This window comes from Mus musculus, chromosome 11 (genome assembly GCF_000001635.26).
Source record: "Mus musculus strain C57BL/6J chromosome 11, GRCm38.p6 C57BL/6J".
Taxonomy (NCBI): domain Eukaryota; kingdom Metazoa; phylum Chordata; class Mammalia; order Rodentia; family Muridae; genus Mus; species Mus musculus.
The window spans coordinates 53964684-53978596 of record NC_000077.6 but is presented as its reverse complement, the minus strand read 5'-3'; the positions used below and the strand labels follow the sequence as shown (position 1 = coordinate 53978596).

General features: G+C 42.4%; 1 protein-coding gene and 1 pseudogene across 8 annotated transcripts in view; both read left to right on the top strand.

Annotated features, from left to right (window-relative positions):
* Nucleotides 1-13913, top strand: part of Slc22a21 (solute carrier family 22 (organic cation transporter), member 21) — a 30380-nt gene that overhangs the window by 1737 nt on the left and 14730 nt on the right. For 3 of the 8 annotated variants that reach the window (NM_019723.3, XM_006533804.4, XM_006533810.4), the window contains exon 2: nucleotides 8994-9097. The exons of 4 other annotated variants lie outside the window; for them this stretch is intronic. In NM_019723.3, coding sequence (NP_062697.1) covers nucleotides 8994-9097 — 104 coding nt within the window. Of the gene's footprint in view, nucleotides 1-8993; nucleotides 9098-13913 lie in introns of those variants that run through there. One more of the 8 variants, XM_011249155.3, reaches the window with a different exon arrangement.
* Gm12219 (predicted gene 12219) lies at nucleotides 10149-11606 on the top strand (annotated as a pseudogene).

Below are 13913 nucleotides of genomic sequence, written 5' to 3'. Positions count from 1 at the left end.
CTCAATCATAAAGAAAGACCTAATTTTAGATACAAGCCCCTTGGGGAAAAAAATGGAGGAAAGAATTAAAGAGGTTCTCATATAAAGGACCTGAGTTCAGTTTCTAGAACCCACACCAGGCAGCTTTCTACCACCTGTAACTCCAGTCTCAGATAATCCAGCACCGTCTTCTGCTCAGGACATGTAACATGCACTCACATAGACAAATACTCATACACACATTTTTTTAAAATAATATTTTGTAAAAACATGGAAAGAAAAGCCAGACACAGCAACACAGTTCAGTGAGAGACCATGTCTCAAATGAATAAAGCAGAACACCCACTGTATTCCTCTAGTCTCCATGTAGACATTCATGTCTATACACATATGCATAGACAAGTATCACACTAACATATGAATTAAATGATAAATAAAAGGTATGATTCTTTCTCTTTTAAACAACCTTAACAAGTTTTTTGTTGTTGTTTTGTTTAGTTTTGGGGGGGTTGTTTGTTTTTGTTTTTTCGAGACAGTGTTTCTCTGTGTAGTCCTGGCTGTCCTAGAACTCACTCTGTAGACCAGGCTGGCCTCGAACTCAGAAATCCATCTGCCTCTGCCTTCCAAGTGCCACCACGCCCAGCTTAAGTTGTTTTTTTTTTTAAAGATTTATTTTTACATGTATGAGTGCTTTGCATACATGTATTTGAAATAGCACATGAATGTAGTACCTGTGGAAGCCAAAAGAGGTCATGGTATCCTCTGAAAGAAAGCTTAACAGTTTGATTGAGACAGAAATGAGATGAACAGTTTGAAAATACTTGGCAGCTATATTAATATACCCTTGAGCCCAGAGAACCCGAGTTGAACACATTTCTGACTAGAAAGAAGTATAAACCTCTGGTCATAGCTGTTCTAGATTTTCAAAGTTTGGTTTTCCTCTTACAGCTCTCCAGACATGAATCTTGACTCGTGGCCAATTACACCCATCTGCTCACCAAATAGAAGCATTGATAGTTTGGGCTTCAAGTGCTTTAGTTGTATAGCTCAGTGGTCAGATGAGTACAGGAATACTAGGTTCATGGGTAAGCTTATTGTCTTAGTTGGGATTTCATTGCTGTAAAGAGACATTATGACCAAGGCAACTCTTTTAAAGGACAACATTTAATTGGGACTGACTTATAGTTTCAGAGGTTCAGTCCATTATCATCATGGCAGGAAGCACGGCAGCAGGCAAGTAGACAAGGTGCTGGAGGAGGAGCTTAGAGTGTTATATCTTGATCCAGAGGCAGCCAGAAGGAGACTCTTTCACACTGGGTGGAACTGGAGCATAGGACCTCAAAGTCCACCCCCACAGTGACACACTTCCTTTAACAAGGCTACACCTACTTCAACAAGGCCAAATCTCCTAGTAGTGCCACTTCCCATGAGCCAAGCATATTGAAACCACCATATTCCACTATGTGATGGCTATCCTTGGTTGTCAACTTGACTACATCTGGAATAAACTACAATTCAGAAATGGAGGGTACATCTGTGATGCAGATCTTGAGGCACTGTGGCCATGAAAAGTTTAGGCTCAGGCAAGATAGTAAATGCCTTAAATCCTAGGAGACAGTGGCAAACAGATCTCTGAATTCAAGACCAGCCTGGGACAGAGCAAGTTCCAAATCCAGGCCTGGCGGTACACACCTTTAATCTGGGCCATACCTTTTGCTGGGGGCCTACGTAAGGACAATGGAAAAAGGAAGTGTTTGTTATTCTTCATCTGCTTACACTTACTTGCCAGTGCATCTGTTTAGAACTTAACTTCTTCAGGATCCCAGTTTATACAGAAGACCAGCTGAAACACCCAGCCTCATGGGACTGAGTAACTACTAGATTCTTGGACTCTTGGACTTCTCATTCACAGCTGCCTATTGTTGGCTTAGTTGAACTACTGACTGAAAGTTATTCCAGTAATTTCCCTTAATACATAGAGACATTCCATACTATAACTCTAGAGAACTCTGACTAATACAGAAGTTGGTACCTGGAATGGTTCTAGAGGAGCAGAAATATAAGGATGAATCTTTTAAGGATCTGGAATGACGTAATAATTTGTCAGCGCCTTCTAATGTATGAATGCCTTCAAGTACTGAAACCTCTCCAGACACTGGGAGCTTGGAGAATATTGAAGGCCATGGTGGAAACTATATTCCAAACTTAAAGAAGTAAATGCCTTTGATTATCTTGATCCATCTATTGTGACTGGCAATGGATTAGGTGACATGGTATACAAAAATTTCTACAGTTTGGGGGAAAATAAGGAAAATGATTTTGCTGGCTTGTTGCTCTTAGCATCTATGGATAAATTGGTAATGGAAAGCAATGAGCTGTATGATAACATTGACTGGGCTCCAGATTTGAAAAACAATCTAAAGGTTTCTAAGGTACCCCTGGAGAGAATCTTCTCTTCAGCAGCCATATAACTCATGTTGGCAGAAAAATCAAACCAAAGTACTTGACTGAATTACAGCAAAAATTCAAGTTTCAGCCTCAGACAGCCTCAGCAGTTAAAGTAAGGGCATTAATTGTCAAAAAAAAATGACTTGAGGTGGGGATGTGTGGGAAGACCCTAATAAGGCTGAGAACTTTAAATCCTCAGATTCTCAAGGGGAATCTCACCTCACCTGAGGAAGTAGTACCCAGAGCCCCACCCCCTTGAAATATTGCCTTTTTCACCTGAGAAAAATTAATCCTTCATTGTTTGATAAACCAGCAGTGACTTTCTCTGAAGAAAATGCCAAGCAAGACAATACTACTGTTCTTCAAGGCCCACCAATAGTTTCCACTAGACCTATAACCAGACTCAAGGCAAGGCAGGCCCCTAGAGGGAAGGTTAGAAAGGCTAGTTCATGAGGAAGTGTGCTACACTACTAAGGAGAATAAAGAGTTTGCTAATTCATTCCAGCAGAAGTCTGGGGAATATGTGTGAGACTGGATTTTAAGGACATAGGATAATGGTGGAAGAAACATAAAACTAGATCAAGCTAAGTTTATTGATATGGGCCCTCTGAGTGGAGATTCTAGGTTTAATCTGGAAGCTCACAAGTTACAAAAAGGGGGTCAGAAGTTTGTTTGAATGGTTGGCTGAAGCGTTTCTCAAAAGATGGCCTACTGAAAAGGAGTTGGAGGTGCCTCATATTCCTTGGCTTAGCGTCGATGAAGGGATTTTAAGGCTCAGGGAAACTGCAATGCTAGAGTGGATACAGTGTGTAAAACCTAATCCTCCACAATGGAAAGCCCAAAAGACAAGCCCTTCATGAAGCCTTTAAGACACAAAATGATGAGAGAAGAAGAGACCAGTATCACTGAGGTAAAATCTTCTGGGAAGGGTTTTCTGAGAGCATAAAGAAGGTGTGTTCCAGAAGTAGCCAAGGTTGTACCTCATGCTTTGGCTGGACTCAGTAATGTGTAAGAATCACCCAGATGGTACTGGTTTTGAAGGCATGAAGGGTCATGGAGAGCAGCTGAGGCTTAGCACCCTGAGAGGCCTGGAAAAGTCATTGGTGAAGGTGCAGCCTCAGTTACAGTTGAAAGCCCAGGAATAAAGGGATCATGCAAAGGAGTTGAGGCTTGGCACCATGAAGAGAGCCTATGAGAGGCTATTGTGAAACCTAGTTGCAGCAGAAGACCCTAGCATATTGAAGATGCCAGTACCATGGGATGACTACCAGGAAAAGTAGTGGCAGTGGAGTGTAGTCAACCAGAGCCTAGAGTGCTACAGAGAGCAGAGCTGGAGATGTGACCCAAGCCCTTTGGAGGATCTCAGATCATGTGTTGGATCCTATACATTGGAACAAGGAGATATAAAGTTTAAGTTGCCTTGTATAACCCAAGATGCTAGAGATGTCAGAGCCATGGGATACCTGCTGAGAGAAAAACTGCTAAAGAAGTGGAGCCAGCCCAAGGGAAGGAAGTTTGTTACAGTCAACAAAGATGAAAGGAGTTGGAAATATGAAAGCACTTTAATATCAGACATGGATATGCAGAGTTTGTAGCTTGCCCAGCAGGTTTTTTGGTCCTGCTTTGGTCAGTATTCCAACCAAGACATTATGGAATGATAACGTATATCCTGTGATGTTGGAAGTATGTAATCTGCTTTTTAAGTTTTGAGGGGAGTACAGTTAAGTGATTAGATGAATCTCAGAAGAGACTGAACTTTTAATATTGTTGAGACTGTTATAGACTATGGGACTTTTGAAGTTGGACTAAATGTATTTTTAATTATGCTATGATGACAATTTGTATTTTCATCTGCTTAGCTGATGACAATTTGTATTTACCAAGAAATAGATCTTCATCTATCTTACATCTTATTTTTGAAGTCTTGTTCAGCTAAACTGGCTAATCATCTACCCTCTATTCTTATACTTATAATAGAATTATTTACTCTTTATTCATAACCCTGTCTTTTTATGGTATGCAGCAAAACCTGTGGCCAAATCTATAGATCACAATATCCAGAAACTCAGACCCAACTCAGAATGAAATGTTTTCTTTGATCATTTAACTGATCCCAAGCCTACTTTTTTCTCTAATACAATTGCATGCTTGTAACATATAAAAAAGCTCACAGTACTCCTTTACTAACATATGTAGCCTTCATTATTCTACAAGGGAAAAGGCCACATTCTACTCTTAATTCTATTTATTACATCTTTCTGGCAAAACAACTTAAACCATCTCCTTAAACTTTCTATCAATTATCTAACTTCCTAAAACTATGTAAATCAAATCAGGAATTCCACAAAATCATTAATTGATTTAAACAGCATTATCTCAGGAAAGTTCATCTTTATGTTGATCTGCAGGAAACTTGCCCAACAGAGTGGGCTATCACCCAGGAAGTAATCACACCAGGCTATAGGCAGTAAGGGTCTCCCTGTGCCAGATGTATGAGGAATATAGCAATGACAAACATGAGAAAGCACATTGGTAGCAAGAAGCAATCCTGGGACGAAGCTCCTAGAGCTGTGCCTCCCCACAGTTCAACCATTGCAGCTGTACAGAACGGTGGGACATCTCCAGGAAATTCACTTGCCCACTGCAACAACTCCTCCATGGTGTGCACCAGATCTTGAATATTGATTGACATACTGATCCTTCTTCCCAAGAGCTGGGATTTGTAACTTTAATTTTTTTTTCAAATCCTGTTTTTAATGATGGTTCTTAAATGCTTTAACCTTCCTTGTAACCCACCACCCTCCAGAAGTAGTGGGAAAGAAAGGATATTGGGGAAGTGGACCTGTTTAGGAAGGTTCTTTGGAGCAACTCCCGTCTGTGTTGTCTGGAAATCAGCAGTTCAGTTCACAGGTTAGCAGGTGGCAGCAGCTTGATCCACTCTCAAACACATCATGGATACACCAGCAGTCCAGTTTGGCAGAACTAGGTTAGCAACAGTGGTGACATGACCTAGCAGAGACCTAGCAGAGAGCCTCAGCCTCTGCTCAAGTCAGCAGAAGGGACCAACAGGAATACCAGGAGAAGTTCTAGGCTGTGTCTCCTTCAGGGAAGCGAAGATTAGTGAAGACGCGAGACCCACAGGCATTGCACAGCTAGCTGTACCAATAAGCCAAGCTTTGTCTCAGTCACTCCATCAAATCCTATTTATATGCTCCAAACATCACATGTTCAACCAGCCTTGCCTCAGCAATTGCCTTGCCTCAGCAAGTATCTTGCCTCAGTAGGTGCCTTGTCTAAGCATGTGTCTTGCCTGAGCACTTGCATCCAATCAGCCCAAGTCCTTAGAAGCAGCAACAAACTGCTGTACACCACCAGAAGTGTTTTGGTGCATTTCTCTCTATGGTGTCCCCACAAATGCAACTCAACTACGCAATGTAATACATGCAATACATGCATGTCATTAGCAAAGAATCCTTCATCACATATCCTTTCATGTGCTTGCTTTAGCAGAACATCCTCTCTCCTCTCTCCTGTGTCTGCTTCAACGAAACGTTCCTTCATAAGTCAGCCTTATCCTTTCACACCTGTGTCTACTTTAAGGAAATATTCCTTCATGTATTCATGCCCAGCAAAACACCATCCAACCAACTTTCCAAAGAACCCTTAAGTTTCCACTTCAGGGATGAACCACCATACAGTACTAAGGATTGAAGCAAGGATTTCATGTATGCTAGGCAGGCACTCTACCAACTCAGCTACAACCCAGCCCTCTGAGTGGATTTCTTGGCTACCTTGGATATATCAGTTCCCAACCATCACATGGGACATGTTGATAAACAGCTTACAGCAACTTATCCTGCATGCCATCTTTGTTTTAGCAAAAGTAATACATTTCATCATACTTAAGAATGTCAGCAGCCATATTTTGTCTATGATATGGCTTTACAGAAGTTCAAAAGCTGTCTGCCATCATTGTTTCCTTCAGCTTTATGGCCTCAATCATGCCCAGAATTGGCTGGCTTTTTTTTTTTTTTTTTGGTAACATTTGTCCACCTACCAGATATCTGGGTGCTGGCACCACCAAGGCAGGTGGAGCCTAGAGGAGCGAGAACATCTAGATCCAGATGTTCAGAATACTTGACTCCTGCTTGTCTCTGTGTCCATTTTGACTGTTTCCTCTTTGACTTGGGGATCAAATAACCCCAATTATTCCCTCCTTTGGGGATCACCACCCAACTTAGCCCGTCTAAGTAAATGTTAATTCAAAGCTAGTAGTATGCCTAAGGCAGCAATGGAGATTCTCTATGTCAAGCCTCTAGGTTGCCCTCCACACCCTGGTGTGGTACTGACATAAGCCCAGGACAGCAGAGAGGCCCAATTTTTCTGCCACCAGTGTGGAAGTGATTCTTTATGAAAGCAGCACACACCCTTTCTGTGTTGAATCCTGGGAGGCAGCAGGCTCTTCGGAAGGCATACAATAGTCTGGTGCCAGGAGAAGTAGGTCTAGATACCCATGAGGGAGGCTGTACATGTGAGGTTTTGTCAAAGACCACCTTTGACACCCAGGTAAACTGAGGTAGGATGTAGAGTTGGGGAGTGGGAAGAGGTAAAAGATGATGATGGCTTCTGGCAATTAACTCCCTCTTAATATTTGGGGGCCAGAACTGATGACTTCTGCCAATTAATTCTTGCTTACTATTCTGAAGCCTAGGCTAATGGCTTCTGGCAATTGACTCCTGCAGATAACAGTAGGGAATTAGGAAAAGAAGTTTAATTACTTGGGCTCTTTACTCTTTAACTCAGGGACCACTTTCTGGCCAGGCATGAGGCTGGAGGCTCTGAGTTCATTAACTCTTCATGAGCCAGAGAGAAAGAAAAAGAAAGAACACACACACACTTGCACACAGAGAGAGAGAGAGAGACTCACACTGGATGAAGCAGAAAAGAGATACACTCCTCTTGTGTTTTTGCTTTCAGCCTTTTATAGATTTTTAGACAAAAGTCTTCTAAGTAAGAAATATTACCTCAGAGATAAAATGTTACACAGAGGGAGTTACAGCAGGACACTGAGTATAAGGTAAAAGCAGTGTTTCATTCTAAAGCTCATTATAAATTCAAAACAATAGTTTTACATGGCCTTACTTTATCATTGTGCACACCTATGGCCTCAACCTTGGACCTGACCTAAAATGAATATTTTTCCTTGATCATTAATTTGTTCCAAGCCTATTCTTCTTCCTAGTGCAATTTACATGTTTGTAGTGCATGAAAACTCACTGTAATCTTTTTTATGCAGTCTTTACCTACTATTCTTCGAGGACGGACACATTTTATTCTTGATCCTAACTTTATTATATCTTTCTGGCAAGTTACTAAAGCCATCTCCTTAAACTTTCTACCAGTTATTCTAACTTGCTAAAATTGTTTGAACCAAATCAGGAATTCTATAACGTCATTAATACATCTAAACATCACTAATTCAATGAAAGTTCATCTTCATGTTGACCTGCAGGAAATTTGCCCAGTAGAATGGGCTACTACCTAGGAATCATTAGGCTATGTAATATTGGAAGGAAAGGCATGTCAGCAGCAATAAGCAGTCCTGGAATGAAGTCTCTGGGGGTTCATGCCTCTCCAGAGTGTACCCATTGCAGCCATGCAAAACAGTAGACCATCTCCAGGAAGCTTCCTTCCCACAACATTCCATGCATGGCTTCTGCCAAGGTCTGGAAAGTCTCCTTCTATACACAGTCTCTGATCAAGCAATATCTTTCTGGGAACCACTGGAGTCCCTGTTTGGACTGTCTGCTAGTCTTCCAGCTCCATATTGGGCTGAGACATCTAAATACCTAAGTGTCACTGTTTCCCTGTGTACCCCACTCTTCCCTGCACAGATCACTTCCTTGTCGTGGTAACTGTAGTGAAACTACACTTTGAATGGTGGAAATGCAAACAGAGAAGCCTATTTCCTGCCCCAGTTTCTGTTTTCTAGGCAAGGAAATTAAGGCACTGTTTGGTGTGATGGGCAGAGCCTTAGGTGAGGTTAGAAAACCAGTTAACACAAAGTAGCACTTAACACCCAGCTTCCAGGGTCCCAGTCCATAGCTCCAAGGCATACTGGGTTTAGTCCTATTTGAGTATGATATCAGATGTTCCAGTTTAGAATACCACAGGGACTGAAGGGCCATTGCCTTGATAGGAGCCCAAGCAGAACTGATGGAGCAGGTCTAGAGAAAATACTGTCAGCCCTTTGGCCTCTATCTTTTGCTGGATGCTTTGCCTCTTAGACTCCCTGCAAGAGTACCTTGCCTCTTCCACAGCCCTTGACATTCTTAGAAGCATGCACAAAAAACATTGCTGACCAGAGATCAATGTCTGGCTTGGTAGAGTGCTGTTGCTTGCTCCTCTCCCACTCCTTGAATTGAACTGAGACATGGGAGCCTACTCTATGAAAGACAAGAGGGAGAGGCCACCTGTTTTCTCTGCATTGCTGCCCAGGTGAGTCATTGCTAGATCAGTGAGCTCCTGTAGTCAGAACATGATGCATCCCTTTGCTCCTCCTACAGTGGGACCTGGTGTGTAAGGATGACTGGAAAGCCCCACTCACCACCTCCTTCTTTTACGTGGGTGTGCTCTTAGGCTCCTTCATTTCGGGACAGCTCTCAGACAGGTAAGGTGTCCAGCACTTATCAAAGAGTATATACCTGGACTTGATTTCAAATGATCATGTTCTCTTAGCCCAGGACCATTTGTTTCAGAAGGAGCAGTATCTATGTCTAGCATAGATTTTCCATGACAAGTAAAATGGGCCAATGACCTCCCACCATTATTTACTAATCCTCACTGAACAAAGGAACCTGAGTCAGTCAAGCCATGTGTACCCATGGTCCAATGACGAGTTATTTTGTCATGATTCACTTCTACACTAGTCTGCATCATTTTCCCTAGGAGATTATTACCATTCTCCTATCCCTGAGGAAGAGAGAGATTGACACTACACATGTATGAGTGCACTGTATTGTACATTAGGCAATCCCATGGTAGCCACTTCTGTATTTGAAAGAAGACCAGTTTACTCTCTGGGCAAGGTGAGAGAAGTACTGTGAGAAGCAGAACTCTGGTGTCCTTTAGCAAAGTGGCCTGTGGTTATGGCATTTACTATGTGACCAAGAGAGTGAATGTTATTTGTTACAAGCATAGTATTATACAATTTTAAAGCTCTTATCTAAAGTCCATTAATAGTTCAAAAAATCAAAACACCCTTAAAATTTAAGTAGTGGGTGGGAGTGCACACCTCTAATCCCAGTACTCAGATGACTGAGGCCAGAGAGTTGAGAGTTCAAGGTCATCTTGGACTACTTAGGGAGAATCTGCCTGCGCAACCAAAGGCAACAATAAAAAATAGAGATTGTCTATGAGGGTTTGTTGTCTTTATTGTTATTTCATCAAGAACTGTGAAGTTCTCAGAAGGTCCATTATGCTAAGTCCCTTTTGTTGGAGCTTTGGGATCTATCACAGACAGCTGAGGTCAGCAGAGATGACTTCAACAGATCTTTGGCTATGGTAACACTGATAGGATATTCCTAAACCCAGGAGGGCAGGGTTCTCAACTTGTGGATCAAAATCCTTTTTACAGGGGTCCCATATCAGATATCCTGCATATAAGATGTTTATATTATAATTCTTAACAGTAACAAAATAACATTTATGAAGTAGCAAGGAAAATAATTTTATAGACGAGGGGTCACCACAATATGAAAAGGGTCCCAGCATTAGGAAGGTTGAAAACCACTGCAGTAGAGGGTGCTGCAGAATCCTCCTGGACAGCTAGCAGGCTCATAGAGACATCTAGGCTGAGACAGATGTCATCTTGTCCGGGAAGCAAAGCTGCTTACTCTGTCTCATACTCTCGGGGTTATATGATTGCATATTTACATATATGGTCATTCTCATCAGTACTCAAAATTTTGGGGTTTTGTTTGTTGTTTAGTAAATTTGTATTTGCTATTTTGTGTATGTACAGTGGGGGAGGGGTATGCATGCAAAAATATTCATTTGGAGGTTGGGAGAATACAGTGGAATCCTACCTTGGATATTAGTTCCAGGGACCCAACTGAATTCATGATCTTACACAGCAAGCACTTTACCTGCTAGACCATCTTGACGACCCTTGTTTTTTGTGAGTGCTTTTTTTCTTTCTCAGTACAAGGTCTTTCCGTAGCTGACCTAGTACTTGCTATGTAAGCCAGGCTGACATTAAACGTATGGCAGTCCTCCTGGATGACATTCCTGATGCCAGAAGTATTTACAAGGATTTACCATCACTCTCAGCTAGTGAAAACTAACATAACTGCGTATCTCATTAGATTCATTTTTAAAAGTCACTTAGTGATTAAAAACAAAAATATTGACCTGCCACCAAGGTGCACTAAAGATGTCAGTGGGATGTCAGGTCTAGTGGCACACTGCTTTAGTACCGGCACTCAGGAAGCAGAGGCAGGTGGTTCTCTGAGTTTGAAAACAGCCTGGTATATACAGTGAGTTCTAGAACAGCCAGAGCTACACAGCAAAACGCTGTTTAAAAATAAATAAATAACCGGACTAGCGCATGCTGACTGTAGGGGTCAGAGGTCAGGTCGAGTGTCTCCCAGGCCTACGAGGAAGATGGCAGTGGAATCACGCGTTACCCAGAGGAAATTAAGAAGGAGCCAGAGAAGGCGATCCGAGAGAAGACCTGCCCGCTCCTGCTCCGGTCTTAACCAACAACTGCAGCCACCACCGAATGGACGGGTTCTCCTGTGGGAACGTGCCTTTGAGCGAGCCGCAGATCTACGCCTGGATGGATGCAACCTTGAAAGAACTGACTAGTTTAGTGAAGGAAGTCTACCCAGAAGCCAGAAAGAAGGGCACCCACTTCAATTTTGCAATTGTTTTTATGGATCTTAAAAGACCTGGATCGAGTTAAGGAGACTAGCAGCACCATGTCTCGAAGGAAAGGCACTGATGACTCCATGACCCTGCAGTCACAGAAGTTCCAAATAGGGGATTATCTGGGCATAGCCATCATGCCTCCAAATTGGGCACCACCTTCGTCAGGGAGGATGAGACGTAATAAATTCTATTGACTTTCTTGAAGTTATTTTTCAGCCAGTTTGTAAAATAAACTTACTTAATCCTTTCTTTCCCCCCCCCCCCACGGGGGTGGTGGTGGAACCCTAGACATTTTTAAAAAAATAAAGATGTAAGTAAGCTGTGACTATAAGATTGCTGAGCCTGGCTGAGCCTGAGGGTTGGAAAATGATACTTCTCTTAATCTAGTAACAAGCATTAATTGATTGCTTTTGTTTATTTAGCAAATATGTAGTCTGTGATATGTGCGAAGCTCTGTTAGAAGTGTAGCACACTTTCAAAACCAACTAGGTGACCATATCCTCACACCTCTGACAGGAACTGTTATTTCCATTTTGTAAGTTAGGGCAAGTAAAACACAGTGGTTAATTTATGTGCCCAGGGTATGTAGTTGGCAAGTGCCAGGTTATACTGAGGCCCAGGGCTCCTTGCTTCTCTGGTATACTGAGGTCCAGGGCTCCTTGCTTCTCTGGTTTTTGGGACTACTGCTGAAGATCTCTGCTCACCTAGAAAATGCCTTTTGGCAAAGCAGATAGATTCAACTTATTGAAGAAATGATTGTTTTCCTTGACCATGGGAAATGATAGCAGGGAAGGTCAGATGCCGCAGACTCTCTGGGCCCCTTTGTCTGTGTGGAGCGGGTCTCTAGTCACGGGTGGGCAAAGCGTCGGATGAATTGACAGACAGATGCACACTGGAGAGATTGTGTAGTATCTGAATGTATTTTGTCAAGTCGAGCATCAGACTTTTTATACAGAAGACAATAAGGAAGTTGGGTGACATACCCGCAAGGTACAAAAGAGGTAACCGGATGCTTAGTGACTCTTACACAGAATAGAGAAATGAAAACGCAAAGACTGGCAGGAACTGGGCAATAAAATAACTGAGACAGAGTCAGCCCTAGCTAAGGTCAGCTATAATCTTAGAAGCCAGGTGTGAGAACTTTTCACTCCTAGGACAAGGGCTTTCAGACCCAAGTCATGGTTCTAACTAGGGAGTTCCGTTCTTGCTAACTATCTCATGAATAATGCAATACTCTAAAACCACAGCCCGATCTACCTCCTAAACCATTGTAAATTCCTGTATATGGGTGTAACTCAGCTATAGTTCTAAATATCTATTCTGGTTTCTCCTACAGTCAGAAACTTATTTCTTTCTTGGTGATGGTAGATTCCTGTGAAGGGCAGTGACCTAACTTTTACTCAAAGTGATAGTGTAATACCAGGGGCAGTACTGAATTCCAAGCCCAAGGTCTTGCTCAAGGACGTTCTAGGACTGTTGGAACACTGGCTTTAGCTATGTCAGAATTCAATCTTAAAAGGCACTTATAATAGGATAATACTAAAAGAGAGCACGTGGATCCATACACTAGACTAACACAGGAATGGAAAATTAATGTATGGGTTAGAGAGAACGCCAGACTCCAGGAGTGAGTTTCCTTGAAACTCTTCTGCCTCAGTGAGTAGCTTCCAAGCCTCTTGGCTTGTCAAGCTGACTCGACCAGAGTGCGTGGCAGTCAGAGTGCCATAGAAGTGTCCATCAGGGGTCAGGGGAGGGTTTACTGAGAAGCAAACCATGAGCTGAGAGTTGAAAGATGCGTAGAAATTTGGTGTCAAAGGGGTGTTGAGAAGAAGAGCACTCTGGGCAGGAAAACCCACCATCTGTTAAAGTCTTGGGAATAGAAAAAAGTTCACTGTGGTTGAGGTCTGGAGGCTCAGGTGGAGACAAGGACCACGAGGCAGGCAGAGGCCTGAGCGGATGGGCAAATGGGGCTTAGCTCAGACCACAGTGAGAAATTTGGATTTGAGAAGTGAGGAGCCTTGAGAGTTGTTTTTTAAACCAGAGTTGTTTTTTAAACCTTTTAAGAAGGGATTTGATAGGCTTGAATTGATGGAAGGAAAACAAGAGGCATCTTTTTAAATCGTGTGTGTGTGTGTGTGTGTGTGTGTGTGTGTGGTTTCATACACACACATGTGTATGTGTATTTTGTCTTGTCTTGTTTCTTTCAAGACAGTGTTTCTCTGTGTAGCCCTGGCTGTCCTGGAACTTGCTCTATAGACCAGGCTGGCCTTGAATTTACAGATCTGCCTGCCTGGGATTAAAGGCATGTGCCTCCATCACATGGCAGGTTGTCATGACTTTGTGAAATTATTAAGCTAGCTTTCTGGATTACGAGAGGCACAACACTGGGAAGAAGTAGATTGGTATTTCCTGGTTTTGTAAATATGTATGTTTGCCATTTTGTTGACAGTTTTTAAAAGTGACCAGACCAGGTCTGTGGGTGGGAGAGATTGCTCTGAGTAAAGATACTTGCCACCAAGCTCACCACTGAGTTCTGTCATAGGGACTCACATGGT